The sequence below is a fragment of the Anabrus simplex genome, chromosome 11 (assembly GCF_040414725.1).
Source record: "Anabrus simplex isolate iqAnaSimp1 chromosome 11, ASM4041472v1, whole genome shotgun sequence".
In the NCBI taxonomy this organism is placed as follows: Eukaryota; Metazoa; Arthropoda; class Insecta; order Orthoptera; family Tettigoniidae; genus Anabrus; species Anabrus simplex.
The window spans coordinates 120,548,446-120,566,603 of record NC_090275.1 but is presented as its reverse complement, the minus strand read 5'-3'; the positions used below and the strand labels follow the sequence as shown (position 1 = coordinate 120,566,603).

General features: G+C 40.8%; 1 protein-coding gene across 2 annotated transcripts in view; it reads left to right on the top strand.

Annotated features, from left to right (window-relative positions):
* LOC136883058 (uncharacterized protein C19orf47) overlaps positions 1–18,158 on the top strand; it is a 282,706-nt gene that overhangs the window by 128,786 nt on the left and 135,762 nt on the right. The window contains exons 7-8 of one of the 2 annotated variants that reach the window (XM_068229576.1): positions 2,857–3,040; positions 3,525–3,631. In XM_068229576.1, the coding sequence (XP_068085677.1) occupies positions 2,857–3,040; positions 3,525–3,616 (276 nt within the window). In that variant the 3' untranslated portion in view covers positions 3,617–3,631. Of the gene's footprint in view, positions 1–2,856; positions 3,041–3,524; positions 3,632–18,158 lie in introns of those variants that run through there. The other variant, XM_067155204.2, reaches the window with a different exon arrangement.

The window sequence follows — 18,158 nt, the reverse complement described above, 5'->3', positions numbered from 1 at the left end:
GGAACAAACCTCCCGTTATGTTTCTGCAAATGCTCCTCTAGTAGTAAAATGGTAAGGCGGAGGAAAAAACTATCCGCTTGCCGGCCAGCCACTAACAGAAAATATCCAGCCTTACACTTCGCTGTTGTGTGGTCAATGGAACACCTTCTGCAGGGACACAGGTTCATAAGCAAGCTGCATGCTTGTGATTACCAACTGTTTGTTGTGTAACGTAGGGTGCCACAGCTGCTCGAATTTGCGCTGCTGTTGCATGGGGTTCCATCCGGGCCATCCGAATGATGCGGCGATCCTCTCTCACAGTTGTCCGTCGCGCTGGGCCTGTGCCAGGTCTACGGGTGTGGGTACCTTCCTTTGACCACTGCTGCCATACACGTTGTACCGTAGATGCATGTCGGCCAACACGTGCAGTGACAGTCCTTAGCAACAATCCAGCCTCACACAGCCCAATTATCCGAGCCCTCTCAAACAGCGACAGTTGTTGATAGCGTGCTCTTCTTTGTTGTCGAGGCATGTTTGACGGGGAACACTGCACTGCACAGACTGCAAGTAAACTACGCTACACCAGAGTCCGTATACTGGAGTTGATTCCTCCGTGACCAATCACATGGGGAGACCTGTAGCAACAATCCCAATGGGTCTGAAACTTTGATCATTTACATACCTACATGGCATCGTTCCATATCTTGAAAATCAACACAAACGACCAATGCCTTCATGGTGTTGCAATTTCCATTTTCTTAAGTGTATTAGAATCATTCCGTATTGACGGGTTGCACTTTACAAAGGTAAAATTAAATGTATCCTAATTCAATACATCATATAATTCCATCATTAGATGGAGTAATCAAATTCAAACATGTTTCGAATCGTTTGAGCCATCTTCAGTTAAAAAAAAAGGGGAGGGGTTGAAGTAATTCACATAATAAAGCTAAAAAAGTGCCAAGAAACATTTAATGAAGGAACAAATGAAAAAACATAAGAGACATGACGGAAATAAAAGAAGCACAATGTACAATATTTACATCGTATGAAGCAAAAAAACAACTCGTTGCGATAAAATTCAGTGAAATTGGGGGTTAATACAAAACATAATTGAATCTAAAAACTGTGTTAACCTAAGAAAAGAAATGAAAACAATTGATACAGATGGAAATGAAACAATAAGTGCACGTAGCAAGGTTGCGGACCTCTTAGTCTACAAAATTTTCATTTTATAACAGTTCAAAACAGGATGAAATCACTATGTCGACAATTCAGGCCGATAGTCTCCCTTTGTAGAAACACCATCACATAGAGTAGCTAGGAGGGGAGCGGGAGTGACATAGTTTTAGGAACCAAGCCTGAGATAAGGTCTGGAAGACCTAGAGGTGCCAAAGTACTTAACAAAGTCAAGATGCTCTACCAGAAGTGCTATGGCTGTGTCCACATAGGCAACGTACAATCAAAATTGTTTGAAACGAAGGTCCAACAAGGAAGTGCCGTATCACCACTCCTGTTCGTAATAGTAATGGACAAGGTCATAAAATCTATCAAGAAAATGGACAGTGAACCTAACGCCTGGTATTTGCTGATGTGCAGAAGCTGAAGTTCAAAAGAAACTTAACGAATGGAACAACACATTTAATAATTTTGGACTGAAGATGAGCAAAACAAAGACAGTGGAAATGACCATCAATAGGGAAGGAACAAGCTCATATATATTTCTGGAGGGAGTAAAAATTGAATTAGTTTCCCACTTCAAGTGCCTCGGAAGCACAATCTCGAAAGACAACACTGTTGGGCAGGAAATACTCAGCAGGACACAGAAAGCATCAAACTTCTATGGCCAAGTCAGAAATCTTCTTTGGGACTGTGAAATACCACAAAGAGCAAAAACAATCATGTACCACACTTTGTACCAATCCTCATGTACGGTTTAGAGACATGTACCCTACTAAACAAAGACTTCCGTAGAATCCAAGCAACTGAAATGAGATTCATTAGAACCATGAACCAAACTACCAGAAAGGACAAGATCAGAAATGAAGTGAATAGGAAAGTAGCTGGTATCAATGTTCCTATTACCAATGTCATAAAGAAATGCAGACCAGTGGTATGGGCATATGATAAGAATGAACAGGTAAAGACCTGCCAGAAAATATTTTGACCTTAATCTCATAGGAAGAAGACCACAGGGAAGACCAAGAAAACACTGGATAGAGACTGTAAGATCAGTTGTGGAGGAGAGAGGACACAAATGGGAGGATGTACTGAAACAAAAGATGTATGAAGACAGAAGGAGATGGCGAGCGCTTTTACACCACACCCGAGAAACTGGAGTTGGGAAATGATGATGATGATGACTAGATTTTAATGACTAGTTCTTCTGTCCATACAATGCTGTTTGTGTTACAGCATAGAAGCTCTACTGCTAGGTAACTTCTGTATGGTCTTGGTATTGGTGAGGAAACTGGAAGCTGTCCGTGTCCAGTGGGAAGTGTCTTCCTTACCTTTCCAATCATATCTCTTGTCAGAACAGGACCTGTACCTGCAAGTTCTTGGGGAGCATGCCTTAATGATAAGTGTCATAATGTGAGAACTCAGAGTTCACTATAATAATAGGGTTATTAATTGAAGACAAAGAGAAAATTTATATTGAGAGTATTCAGTGCGAGTATCTGGGAGATCGAACCTCACTATCAGCAACCATAAAGATGGCTTTCCATTTCTAGTCTAGGCTGTGCCTTCATTAAACCCATAGCTACTTCTTTCCATCTGTTATTACCAAAATTTATCAGAGTTAACAAGACGTTAAACCGCTAGAAAAATGGTTCGAGTGGCGAACTTCATGAATATCAACATGCCTTTTGTTCACAGTTGCAGCAGTCGTCGGTGTTCTCTCGCCTAGGGGATAAGCAGCGGGTGACGTCCTCCACTGCTCCAGATTTGGAAGAGGATGACCAAGAAGATGAAGACGATGAACCGTCTCCATATGCTGGCGTCTTCAAACTACCTCCTAAGAAGACTATCTTGGTGAAGAAGGTGCCTGTAACTCTGAAAAGTTAGTGTCTAGTCTGTTTTTAGTTTTGTATCTGTCTCTCTGGTTTCATGGGCAATGTACTGGCCTTCGGTTTATAGGGCCCTGGGTTTGATTGCTAGCTAGCCCTGGGATTTTAACCACTTACGGTTAACATTCATGGAGCCAGGTGGTAGTGCGAGCACCAGCCCTTTTAAACTGCCGAAGCTGATCAGGTCTACCTTTAAAAATCCAGTAGGAAATTGCCAGCACCAATTATATTGGCTGGCATAACATTCCATGATAAACATCGTTTTTTGACGTACATACTTTCTTGACAACTTATAGTAATGAGGCTACAAGTTATTTTATGCCTGACCTTGCTGTGGCAGTTTTAATAGGGCATTCTAGCTTTCACAAGAATTGTTACCTGTTACATTGCTAACCAGTCAGTAAGAGTTTGCTCCTTGCAGTGATTGGATTTTGTGAAAGGAAAATGGCAAGTGCTTCAGGTGATATTTTTTCACAGGTGTTGATGATGATACATTAATGGAGTATTTGGAACAGTGCAAAGTTAACGCAGATGATTTGTTATTGGATAGCAATAGTGAATTAAGTTAAGACAGTATTGACAAAATTATACTGGACACGCCCCCGGGATCAGCGCAGCTAAAGAAGACACGTTTGTTTCTAAGAGCACTAAAGGTACTGTAAATGTGGTGGTAGATGATGATGATGTCTCTGGAGAACATTTAACGGAAATTTCTTCCAAGGAACCTCCTGTCTCCTTCATGGAACTTCCCAGACCCAAACATGCCCCTCCATCTGTTCTCCACCCATATCATACTTCAACTTATTTTTCACTTTCTCTCTGCTAAACCTTATAGTCACAGAGACCAACTCCTTACATGTAATAAACTGCCACCCAATTCCCAATCCTGATGTTGGAGACCCACTACAATTAATGAAATAAGGTTGTTCATTGCGATCATCCTGAATATAGAACTAATACAAAAACCTACTATTGTTTCTTACTAGAATTCTGTAGACCATTTCATTACTTCTTGGTTTGGTGAAATGTTTTCAAGGGATACGTTTCAGCTTGCTTCAAATTTTTTCATTTAGCTGACAACAGTAAACTTTCTCTTCCTGGCTCTCCAAAATACGAACTCTGTGCTCAATTCCAGCCTCTTGTAGACCATGCTAATAGGCTATTTAGACATTATTAAACTCCTCACCAGCAGCTATCCATAGACGAAAGACGAAAGTTTAGTTGGAACTAAATGCCATATACAGCTGCTACAATGCAGTAAAACTTCTTTTATACGTTTCACACTTATACGTTTTTTACACTTACACACTTTTTTCCAGCGGTCCCGACAAATTCTATACGTATTACGGCAAAATGCTTCGTTTATACATTTATGATGGTGTCCGTTTTCAAAATAAATAAAATTTCTAAACACAAACTTATGACTCGCACTGTACTTTTCTTGGAAATCGTACCTCTACGCTCTTGTTTGGTAATGTGAGCGACCTGGAAGCTATTAGAAGTAACTAATCTCACATCTGTTCCGTATTGAAGATAGCAATAAGTATAAATTGTATACATTGTATTGAATAGGTGACACAGTAAATTTTATTCTTGAAAGAATTTTACTTACTGCAAGCTATTTTTGAGCTTACTCTTTGGTGTTCTGTGCTTCAGGTGTGACCGAGTTGTGACTAGCATCGTGAGATTTCGTGAGTAGTGAACATGGGTGAAAGAAAGAGAACGAGCATTACGATTGCTGAGTGTAGTGAAGTGGCAACATGAAACGAGGTGAAATTGTTGTGAAATTGGGGATTGCTCCGTGTACCTTAAATACTGTTGTAGCTAATGCTGTGGAAATTGAAGAAAGAGCGCATGTATTAGGTGTTAGGACAAATAAGTGGACCCACATTCAGGGCGGAAAATACAAACGCTTGAAAAATTGTTTATTACAGTGGTTCAGGCAACATAGAGCAGGAGGCATTCCAATCAGCAGACCAATCCTTTGCGAAAAGGCAAGTGATCTAGCGATCAGAGTTCATGTGGAAGATTTTAGTGCTTCGTCGGGCTGGCTACACAAATTTAAGGTTAGACACGGTATTCACAGTCATAATATGTGTGGGGAAAGCAGAAGTGTTGATGCCGAGACTGTGCAAGATTGGAAGGAAAATCTTTCAAAAAAACTGACATCTCAATTTACTCCTAAGGTCATTTTCAATGCGGATGAGACGGGCCTCTTTTTAAAATTTAATGCCTGGACGTACAATGGCATTCAAAGGGAAAAAAATGTCACTGCGGGAAAAAAAGCAAACATGTAACAGTTCTGTTATGTGCTAATAGTGACGGAAGCAAAAAACTGCCTCCACTTATAATCAGCAAATTTTCAAAGCTGCGCTGTTTTAAGTACGTTGGTACGCTCCCCACGAAATACACCAACAATAAGAATTCCTGGGTCACTACGGAAGTTTTTGAAGACTGGCTTGGAAGCGTGGATGCCAAAATGGGAGTGAAGGTCATGAGATCTTATTGTTCTTGAATAGCTTCCCAACACATCCTCCTATTACTTCGTATCTGAAGAATGTGACTGTGGAATTTTTTCCCGCGAATTGTACGAGCGAGCTGCAGCCGCTTGATCTTGGAGTGATACACAACTTCAAGTTGCATTATCGTAAGATGCTGGTGCAAGCACACTATCAGATGTGTAAACGTCGAAAAGAAGGATGAAAAGAAGATCAACATATTACAGGTAAGATTTCTCTCATTGATTTTCTCTTTTTGTATGTTTATGTATGTAAAATATTTGCCCTACGAACTTCGTGCAGAACCATGCATTAAGGGCCATTTCACACTAGGCAACAGGATTCGGCTATCAGAAGCCCGTGCTTGGTGGAATATTATTTTAAATGGAGCTCTTCACCCAGGGCTGCTGTCTCGGCGACCGACCTTGAAGTAGTTCACTCCCGCTACCTGCAGCCGAGGCAGATTTTGCAACCCCGACTGGCGGCAGCTGGTAAACTATCACTGTGCACTGCTATTCCTTAAATTACAACAATCTGTCATTTTCACAGTCAGTCTTCACATCAATTAAAGGTGGTTTCCTCAGATCAGCTATTAGACAATAATGTAATTAACTATATCTGCACCCTAATGAGGCAGGTTCGATCCTGGCTCAGTCCGGTGGTATTTGAAGGTGCTCAAATACGTCAGCCTCATGTCGGTAGATTTACTGGCACGTGAAAGAACTCCTGCAGGACTAAATTCCGGCACCTCGGCGTCTCTGAAAACCGTAAATGTAGTTAGTGGGACATAAAGCGAATAACATTATTATTAATAACAACTATATCTGCTAAATCTAAGCTCTGTACAGTGTATAAACATTGTACATTTCTTGCAAACAGTTCAAGCATACATGCTTATTTATTATCGTTCAGGCCATCTATGGACCACGTTTTACAGTCTTTACATTATTTTTCACCAGTCCTGACTTCACATTCTGCCAGTACTTCTTCATCCTTGCACTGACTTCTTTCTTCTGTTCTTCTGTGTAGGTTCTCTTCTTATTCTTCACAAGTTCTTCCCCAGTCTCCTGGAAACCCTTGAACTCCTTCACTTTTTGTCTAAATTTGTTTCTGTCCAGTACGTCCTCTTTTTCTACTCCTACCCTGGCCAGGTCGGTCCTTACTTCCCGAAACCATTTTGGTTCCGTCTTCCTTAGGCTGAAGAAGCTGAAAATCCTTTTTGTCAGTCGGTTGGTGTCCATTCTCTGTAGATGTCCATAAAATTGGGCAGTCGGTTGGTGTCCATTCTCTGTAGATGTCCATAAAATTGAAGCCTTCGCTTTTCCATCAATACGACGACTTCCTCTGTTTTCTGGTATAGTTCTTTGTTGGGTCTAAGTCTCCTCTCCCCACCTTTCATTTTCGGGCCCAAGATCTTCCGGAGCACTTTCCTCTCTTTCTTTCTGATGTTCTCTAGATCTCCCTTTCCAATCATATCCAATGTTTCTGCTGCGTATAAGCATTCAGGTCTGATGACTGTGTCCAGATGTCTTAATTTGGCTCCATATGACAAAGCTTTCTTGTTGTAGGTGTCTCTAGTGAGCTGATACGCTGTTTCCATTTTTCTCGCTCGTTCTATCAGAGCTAGCTTCTCTGATCCATTCTCTTGAACTATTTCTCCAAGATACTTGAAGCTCTTTACTCTTTTGACTTTCCCCTCTTTCAACTTTAACATTTGGGGAGCCTCTTTGATGTTGGTCATAAATTCAGTCTTACTGTATGATATTTGCAGTCCAGTCATTTCTGCTATGCTACGGAGTTGTTCCACTCTTTTCTTTGCTATTTCTATGTCACTGGCAAAGACTGCGATATCATCAGCATATGCCAGGCAGTCTATCCGTATAGCACCTGCCCCTCTTCCAATACGGAATGCTTCTTTGTCTGGGATTCCTTCTTTCCATTTCCTTATCACCTTTTCCAAGACACAGTTAAAGAGAATTGGTGAGAGTCCATCCCCTTGTCTCACACCAGTCTTGACTTCAAAGGACTCCGATATTTCACCCATGAACTTGACCTTTGACTTGGTGTTGGTAAGTGTCTGTTTGATGATATTCCTTGTTTTACTGTCCACACCAAATTCTTCCAGTATTCCGAATAACGTCTCTATCTACCGAATCGTAGGCCTTCTTAAAATCCACGAAGACTACAACATATTTGCTTCGTCCCAGCATCTTGTACTTTATGATGTTCTTGAGATTAAAAATCTGCTCAGCGCATGATCTGCCTTTCCGGAATCCAGCTTGGTACTCGCCCAGTTCTTCATCGAGTCTTTCTTCAACCCTGGTTTGAAGGGCTTTAGACAGCATTTTATATGGGACCGAAAGCAGCGAAATTCCTCTATAATTATTGACATCCTTCTTGTTCCCTTTTTTGTGTAATGGATGTATTAAAGCAGTTAGCCAGTCTTCTGGAATTCTTTCCGTTTCCCAAATAATTTTAAATAAATGGGTCAATGATGAGATTAATTCTGCATTTCCCATTTTGATCAGTTCTGCCACAATACCGTTTTCACCTGCTGCCTTGTTATTTTTTAGCTCCTGGATGATTTTGGATACCTCACGTTCGTCAGGTGGCTTTGAATCTGGCATTGTTACCTGCGGTCGCTTAATTGCCAGTCTTTCTTGTGGACCGTCGCAATTCAGTAATCTTTTGAAATATCTGGCGAGAATTTGACAGTTTTCCTTATTGTTCATTCCTAGTTTACCCTCTTCATCCTCAAAACATAGACCAGGTGATTTATATCCTTTTAACCGTGACTTAAAGGTCTGATAGAAATTTCTGGTGTTATTTTTCTGGAAATCTTCTGAGGTCTTCTTCAGCTGATCTGTTTCATATTGTCTTTTCGCTTGCCTGAAAGTTTGTGCTGTCAATTTTCTTTGATCTCTGAAGGCAATCAAGTCACAGTTCCTTCTGGTGGAACTCCATTTCTTCCATGCCTCCATTCTGCGCAATAGTGCATCTTCACATGTTTCATTCCACCATTCATGTTTCTTTCGTTTCGCCAAGAGAATGGTTTTACTTGCAGCATGTTTAATATTGTCTCGAATGTCATCCCAGTTTACTGAATTCATGTTTTCCAGCTCTTTTTGGTATTGATGCTTTATTTCCTCACTAAGTTTTAACCTTCCCACATCGTATCTTGGTACTCTTTTCCCCTTTTGTCTTTTCCTGACTGGGAGAAGTCTCATCTTTATTTTGGTTAAATAATGATCAGAATCAACTTGGGCACCTCGTAATACTTTCACGTTCATTATTTCTTTTTGCGCTTGTTTAGAGATCGCCACATGGTCAATTTGGAATTCACCCAGAATCGGATTGGGAGATCTCCACGTTTTTTGTTTTCTTGGCAAGTGTCTGAATTTAGTTGACATGAGTTGTAGATTAAAGGCTCGGCACAACTCAATAAGCCTCTCTCCATTCCTGTTTGTCCGCCTGTGTGCCGGATATTCCCCTACTATTTTTCTGAACTTTTTCTCTCTTCCTATCTGAGCATTGAAGTCCCCCATTAATACCTTCACATTTCTTTCGGGAATCCGGGAGATCTGATCTTCCAATTCCTCCCAAAAACTATCAACTTTGTCTGCTTTTTTGCGGTTGTCTTCATTGGTCGGGGCGTGGGCATTGATTAATGTGTACGTTTTGTTTCCACATCCTAAATGCAGAAATGATAGGCGTTCAGAGAAACTCTCGAAACCTACAACGGAGTCTATTAAACACTTGTCTACAATGAATGCTGTTCCGAATAGTGGGAGAGATTTAGTTTGGTCCACTATGATGGCTGGTTTTCCTTTAAATATCCTAAACTTTCCAGTATCGAGTAAGTCCTCGTCTCTGTATCTTGTTTCTTGAACAGCCAAAACTCTTATTTCCCTTTCTTCCATTGTCTTTGTTAGTTCTTTCAATTTTCCGACCTTAAGTAGTGAGTTTACATTCAGAGTTCCTAGCCAGAACTTGCGTTTCATCTTGAGTCTGTGGTTCCCAGGGGACTCCGACTTCCCCTCGCGTTGTGGTGCAGGCTCTCCAGAACCCTTTGGCCTGCTTGCGCCACTTATCGTGGCGGTGGATTTCCCTTTTGGGCTGCCACCTGGAGTAGTTTCATCAATGCACTGGTAGTCCATAACGCGTTAACTGTCTAATCATTAGACGTGGCGAAGCAAGAATTGCTTCGCAGATATAGAACTGAGATTGTAAGTCCCAGAGCTTCCATTAACAGCCGCCCCTAACATGGGATAACAGACGCTGACCAGCAAGCCGCCCGATGCGGGAACAGACACCATAGCTGGATTTGTGGTTCATTGCCCCTTCCGCCTCACTTGCCATACCGAAGAACTTCTTCTCTGCCAAGTCAACCGTTGAGGTCTTCACCATAACCCCGGCAAGGGCTCTCCATACTTATTACCCCTGGAGAGAGGGTGTCCCAGTATTATAAAGCCTCCAGGAACTGGGCTGCATACATGCTTATATAATTTGTGAAGGACGTTTTATAATTTTCTGGTACATAGCAGAAGTTCACCACAACTAGTCTTGTGAACATTTTATGGACAGCAGCAAACTGTGATATGTTATACTTTCAAACCACCTTGAAGAGTGTATTTTAGCTTTTGAGGATTGTTTATGCATCTAGCCAAGGATGACTCGCCTCAAGGTTTTAAATATTTACAAATGCAAATGTAAAAGATCTACCAAGTCAGTACATCATATATTCAGATAAAATTATTGCTTGGCGGGAAGTACTAGTAATACCAGTATAGTTGGTCCATTATTGGACATTATAAATTTTCCAGCTAACTCATTCCTGGTTGCTAGCGTTTCGCCCCAGTGTGTAAGTTGGGCTCATCAGTTGGTAAATAGCACACCTACGAAGATACATGGCTAGTGCATACATCAAATTAAAATATGAATACACAGAACCAATCTCATAACAAGGCTCAGCCTGAGAAGTTCCAGCGGAGACCCGTGTTACATAGAGTTGTCAATAGGTTCAGTGGTTCCCTGTTGAAGTTCACCACAACAGTAAATAAGATTAATCCGTGCCAAAGGAGGATGCATATAATTTGAATTTCACCACATCAAGGCCATGTGTACCAACACATCAAAGAACAATTTTAAGACTGGTGATTAGCTTGCTAGAATTTGTGATTTAGTACTGATGGTATTAGCTGAAGATGTCCACTAAGTGGACGAAACATGTGCTAGTACTTGTTGACAAGTAATAATTTCATGTGAATATATGATGTATTGAATTGGTGGATCTTTCACATTTGCATTTGTACATGTTTAGTGACATCAATATGGTACCAAAATGGAATTTTTAATATGTAATATGTAATCAAGGTACCAAGATTTGAATTTGTATCTTTGTGTTTTGCTCAGATACATTGTATACTTTGGGATGAAATATTGACATATGGTCTGGAAGCAGTAACACTTACTGGATCAACAAAGAGTTGTCTTCAGGCAACAGTTTTCATCTACAAAAAACTAAAATAGATGGCAGTGTTCTCCCCAGAAATTTTTATCAGGCGGGTGGCAGGGAGGAGAAGTCAGGCGGGAAATATTTCATAACAAAATGAATATGATAACGTTTTTATGTATTCCCCTTAGAGCATTAACAGTAATATCAGACAGGTGAACTTTAGCAGCAAAATTGAAATATTGTAGTGTTATAATCCCAAACTACTAGTGTTCTACTGCTCGTTCATAATAACATAGCTTGGGACTTACCACTCTGTTGTTGTGAAATGGCCTATTGGTTTGTGATATCATGCGAAATAGAGTGCTCTCATGTGATTCCACACCAAACCAGACACCGCTCGGCACGACGCTACGCGACAGTCAAGCTAAATACTTAAACTCTGATGTAATTGATGCAATTATGCTGACAATAATGAAGATTTATCATTTAAATGCCCAGTTTTGCAGTATTTACATGTTAATTTGGAGCACCCAACAACTCGGATATATATTAATTGTGGTTCATGGTGTGGGTTACTGTAGTCACGTCCTAGTTCGTGAACCATGGGCAACGGCTGAGTGGCCTAGTAAGTGGTCCTGATAGTCGGGATACCAGTTGCTATGGAATGAAAGTGGGCATCTTGGACGTATTCTGAGTCATGGCCCTCCTTGTGCTCAGGCGGCTAGGACTATACAATTCACCGGTGGTCCATAACCCATTAAGAGGAGAGATCCTCACTTGGACTATTTGCAGGTAGGGTAGCATCCTGCTTCATGAATTTACAGAGCTCAGAACATTTTAAGCAAGCCTCGGACCTATGGGAGTGACGGGGTCTCGCTCCCATTTGACAGGCGAGGGACTCCTTGGAAACAACTTGGCGGACAAAATGGAATTCGATGAGGAGCTATCAATATTAATGGGGCTTATGGAAGAAAGAAAGTAACTGGCTGAGTCGGGTGTTAGAAAGGGAAGGGCAGAGTCTGGGGTAGGGCTCTTTATCAGGAATACCATTGCACGCAACATAGTTTCTGTTAGGCACGTAAATGAGCGAATGATGTGGGTAGATTTGTCAGTGGGAGGAATTCGGACAAGAATTGTGTCCGTGTATTCACCATGTGAGGCTGCAGATGAGGATGAAGTTGACACGTTTTATGAAGCATTGAGTGACATCGTGGTCAGGGTCAACAGCAAGGATAGAACAGTGCTAATGGGCGATTTCAATGCGAGATTTGGGAATAGAACTGAAGGATACGAAAGGGTGATGGGTAAATGTGGGGAAGATATGGAAGCTAATGGGAATGGGAAGCGTTTGCTGGACTTCTGTGCTAGTATGGGTTTAGCAGTTACGAATACATTCTTCAAGCATAACGCTATTCACCGCTACACATGGGAGGCTAGGGGTACCTGATCCATAATAGACTATATCTTAACCGACTTCAAATTCAGGAAATCTGTTAGGGATGTACAAGTTTTCCGGGGATTTTTCGATGATACAGACCACTATTTGATCTCTAGGAACAAAGTATCTCTAGACCTAGGGTAGAGGAAGTGAAATCTGTCTGCAAACGAATAAGGGTAGAAAATCTCCAGGACGAGAAAATTAGACAGAAATACATGGATATGATTAGTGAGAAGTTTCGAACAGTAGACAGTAAGCAGGTTCAGGATATAGAAAGTGAATGGGTGGCATACAGGGATGCTGTAGTAGAAACAGCAAGGGAATGCCTAGGAACAACTGTGTGTAAAGATGGGAAAAGGCAAACATCTTGGTGGAATGATGAAGTGAGAGCAGCCTGTAAACGTAAAAAGAAGGCTTATCAGAAATGGCTCCAAACAAGGGCCGAGGCAGACAGGACTTTGTACGTAGATGAAAAAAACAGAGCGAAACAAATAGTTGTTGAATCCAAAAAGAAGTCGTGGGAAGATTTTGGTAATAACCTGGAAAGGCTAGGTCAAGCAGCAGAGAAACCTTTCTGGACAGTAATAAAGAATCTTAGGAAGGGAGGGAAAAAGGAAATGAACAGTGTTTTGAGTAATTCAGGTGAACTCGTAATAGATCCCAGGGAATCACTGGAGAGGTGGAGGGAATATTTTGAACATCTTCTCAATGTAAAAGGAAATCATCATGGTTGTGTTGCAAACAGCCAAGCTCATAGGGAGGAGGAAAATGATGTTAGTGAAATTACGCTTGAGGAAGTGGAAAGGATGGTAAATAAACTCCATTGTCATAAAGCAGCAGGAATAGATGAAATTAGACCTGAAGTTTTGAAGTATAGTGGAAAGGCAGGGATGAAATGGCTTCATAGAGTAGTAAGATTAGCATGGAGTGTTGGTAAGGGACCTTCAGATTGGAGAAAAGCAGTAATTGCACCTATCTATAAGCAAGGGAACAAGAAGGATTGCAACAACTATCGACGTATCTCATTGATTAGTTTACCAGGCAAAGTATTCACTGGCATCTCGGAAGGGAGGGTGCGATCAGTCGTTGAGAGGAAGTTGGATGAAAACCAGTGTGGTTTCAGACCACAGAGAGGCTGTCAGGATCAAATTTTCAGTATGCACCAGGTAATTAGAAAATGCTACGAGAGGAATAGGCAGTTGTGTTTATGTTCCGTAGATCTAGAGAAAACATGACAGGGTACCGAGGGGAAAGTTGTTCGCTTTACTGGGGGACAATGGAATTAAAGATAGATTATGAAAATCAATCAAAAGCATTTATGTTGACAATTGGGCTTCAGTGAGAATTGATGGTAGAATGAGTTCTTGGTTCAGGGTACTTACAGGGGTTAGACAAGGCTGTAATCTTTCACCTTTGCTGTTCGTAGTTTACATGGATCATCTGCTGAAAGGTATAAAATGGCAGGGAGGGATTCAGTTAGGTGGAAATGTAATAAGCAGTTTGGCCTATGCTCACGACTTGGTCTTAATGGCAGATTGTGCCGAAAGCCTGTAATCTAATATCTTGGAACTTGAAAATAGGTGCAATGAATATGGTATGAAAATTAGCCTCTCGAAGACCACCATGGTCAAGATTATTAATAAAGACTAAATTGATGTCAGTAGGTAAGAAATTCAACAGAATTTAATGTCACATTGGTGATACAAAGCTAGAACAAGTCGATAATTTCAAGTATTTAGGTTGTGTGTTTTCCCAGGATGGTAGTATAGTGAGATTGAATCAAGGTGTCGTAAAGCTAATGCAGTGAGCTTGCAGTTGCGATCAGCAGTATTCTGTAAGAAGGAAGTCAGCTCCCAGACGAAACTATCTTTACATCGGTCTGTTTTCAGACCAATTTTGCTTTTACGAGTGCGAAAGCTGGGTGGACTCAGGATATCTTATTCATAAGTTAGAAGTAACAGACATGAAAGTAGCAAGAATGATTGCTGCTACAAACAGGTGGAAACAATGGCAGGAGGGTACTTGCAATGAGGAGATAAAGGCTAATTTAGGAATGAACTCAATGGACGAAGCTGTACGCATAAACTGGCTTTGGTGGTGGGGTCATGTGAGGCGAATGGAGGAGGATAGGTTACCTAGGAGAATAATGGACTCTGTTATGGAGGGTAAGAGAAGTAGAGGGAGACCAAGATGACGATGGTTAGACTCCGTTTCTAACTATTTAAAGATAAGAGGTATAGAACTAGATGAGGCCACAACACTAGTTGCAAATCGAGGATTGTGGCGACGTTTAGTAAATTCACAGAGGCTAGCAGACTGAACGCTGAATGCTGAAAGGCATAACAGTCTATAATGATTATGTATGTAAGTCGCATATATCTAGGCTATGTTAACCCGGCGGTGTGTCCTAGGGAGAACACTGTATGAAATAAGGAAGCCTGCTGGAGACCCTGGAACTGAACAGATTGTAGTGGCATCCCCACAGGACTCCTGTAGCAGTGTTCCTTGGAAGAGACCAAGAGGAAGACCTAGTGATGTCTGGGAGGAGTTGAAATGATAGATATAAACTGGTATCGCATATGTGGATGGACAGGACATGTATTGATGAGGTGGAACATTCCTTCCGTTGAATTTAAATGCATAACGACGATATCCTTGTGTGTGGAGTCACGCTACATACAAGGGAATTCTTTGTTTTGGATCTCCCATTGCATTGCCTTGTGGTAAGTCGTTCTGCTATAAAATAATTTGATGGTGCGGTTTTAAATGGATCAAAACTTGAACATCGTTGTTCTGTGCATATCATGATAAAATGAGTGATTCTTAACAAGAATCTGGCCGTTTCCTCGAATATTCTAATAAAACATTACATTGGTAGCATGCATGTTTAACATGGAGATGATTGCAATTATTTAATTATTATAAATGTTAGAAACGTATTTAAAACCCTAATATTTTGATACTCTGCATACAGTAAGTGTTTGTCAAATAGGTTTGTAGTGTACAGATCTGTTCGTATCGTCAAAATCTCATTTTGGTATCAAGTGTTTTAAGGGAAGAATAAACTGCTGAGTTTGTTGTTTTATAGTTGTATTTAACCCTTTGCAGTCCAATATTGTCACATGTTCCAATAGTCTGGTCCAAATTAATTTTGCAAATTTTTACCTAGTTAGATTTATCACAGAACTGTTATTAGTAACTATAAGTATATTATAATGATTATTACCGTATATTCTATTATGTAAGAATTAGTTTCAATAATAATTTTCGTCATCAGTGCAGAAGTGAAAATTAACATAAAAACTGAAGTGGAGTGATGCAGCTATGAGGCACCTGCGGTCTTCTAGTTTTCTAACCTGGTAAATAACTTAGTCTAGGAGGCTAATTATCATGAAATGTTACATTCTGGTAAACACTATTGTCGTTTTCATTCCCATTTTTATATGTGGAACTATTTTCAGCATCACTGTTACTCAAATTACAACACCTACCTGAGAAGCGTCTTCATTGCCGTGTGCCGTATCCCCTCCTCCGCCCCGGACCATTACCTTCGCGCGTCTTCTTGCTTTTGTAGCAGTCACTGGAACTTCCTCTTCTGAATCTTCGGAAACAGCACACAATGGCCCGGGATCATTCGGTTCTTTTTTTACGCAGAGGTCTAGTCGATGAAGTTTCACTTGCAATGCTGGAGTTCACTACACGTTCATCTTCATTTGGCAGCCCTCTAAACTCTTGTCTAATTCAAATAAATAATCATCATAACTGCTATCTAAATAAATGTGCATACGTATTTCTTCTTCATTCATATTTGCCACTTTTATATCATAAATTCAATTGAGACAATTCGCATTCACAGATAAACACGCTTAGTACGACACGTGTGGAGCATTACTCAATGTAAACACAGCTGACAGGCTGCGGGTAACCATGATGATACACGGCTACATATATCTTGTATTATTTCTATGGAGATAAGAGAACGACTTCCTTTGTGCACAAAAATTAGCTGTAGAAATTCCAGGGATATCGATCGACCTCAATGAGGTCAAAGAATTTCAATAAATAACCGCTCAAGTAGAACGAAAAATAATGTAGAGGTAACCTCGACGTTCGACCAGTTACAATAAACCACGATGTTGAGTTCACCTCGACATTGGACCGGAAAAGGTTAAAATATACTCTTTTCTTTTAAATTTAGGATTCTATGCCTCCCCTGCAGATGCCCTTGCTTCTGACCTTGACTTTAGATTTTGTGTTGAGTTCTATCAATTTGATTAATTTTGGGTGGCCTTCTGAGTTCAAGTTGGCAGGTTTGATCCTGGCTCAGTCCAGTGGTATTTTGAAGGTGCTCAAATAACTCAGCCACGTGTCTGTAGATTTACGGGCACATAAGACAAAATTCCAGCACCTTGCCATCTCTGAAAATACATAAAAGTAGTAAGTGGGATGTAAAACAAAGATCTTAAGAATTTTCAATATTGAAGGTTTATGGATGTCTGTCTGTCTGTTAGGTCATCAGCCCAGAGGCTGGTTGGATCCTCAAATAGCACCACCAAAGGCTATGCAGTTATAGGGAAAGAGCAAAAACCAATGGCAGAGCCCAAATGAGGTGTACTAGGCAAGATGAGGAGTGAGGTAGTTTGCCGTTGCTTTCCTCACTGGGCCAGAATGTGCCACCGCAGCACGACTGACCCTATGAGCAGCACCTTTCGTAACACTCAAACACTATTTGTGCTCCGAATGTCATTATTCAGCACCCAGCACCTTTCGTAACACTCAAACACTATTTGTGCTCCGAATGTCATTATTCAGCACCACCCATACCCCAGCAACATCCATATTGTCACAGCCATGGATGAGACTGGGACTTCAGTGGAAGCTACACTTAGCTCTGGCCTGTGCCAAGAGACGAATACAAAAGTACTGCATCCATCAAGAAATGGCTACAGGCTGGGTTTATGGATACAGTCATGATATGCCTTCCTTAATTCTACAAAGGTTATTTATTGCAAGAGGCTTGTTTTGTTTCCTGTAATATGGCACAATTAATTTTAAGCTTTGCTGCTGGCCCATTTCCACATTTCTGTGAAAACTTGGTCTTCTCCACAGGCCTTCTAATTCTTCGACCTCTTGAGTGCTGTTTCTGCCTCTTGGGCTGTTGGAGATTTGTGTGTTTAATAAATTGTAACAGTTGATTGGCTGATTACACAAATAATAATAATAATAAAGAATGAAATTTTAACCTCAGTAAAAAAAAAATTCAACAACAGCATCGCAGCACATATTGTACACAAACAGGTTAGGCTTCTCGTCCACTGGATGCGTACATCTGTGACTGCGATGTTGAGCATGTACGCGCGACGTGAAGCAGTCCAGTGTCGTTCGACAGTGCATCATCCTTTGCACGCGTTTATTGTCTGGTAGCAGCGGAGTCAATCTTAGCTCTGTGATGTGATCGTGGCCTTCCGTGATGAACTTAAAATGAATACAAGATTTATTGCTCCACCTTCTCAATACTTAAAATCATTCAACACTTAACAAAACATTACAATATGATAGTGTCAGGTACTAGTTTCGGTCCATTTTTTGGGACCATCATCAGCCTAGCCGAAATTGCAAGTAAAAGACATAAACTAAATTAAAATGGATGAACAAGAGGATTGATGGTAGTGGAATGACATACAAGTAAAAACCTTCTACATAAGTTACAATAAATATGA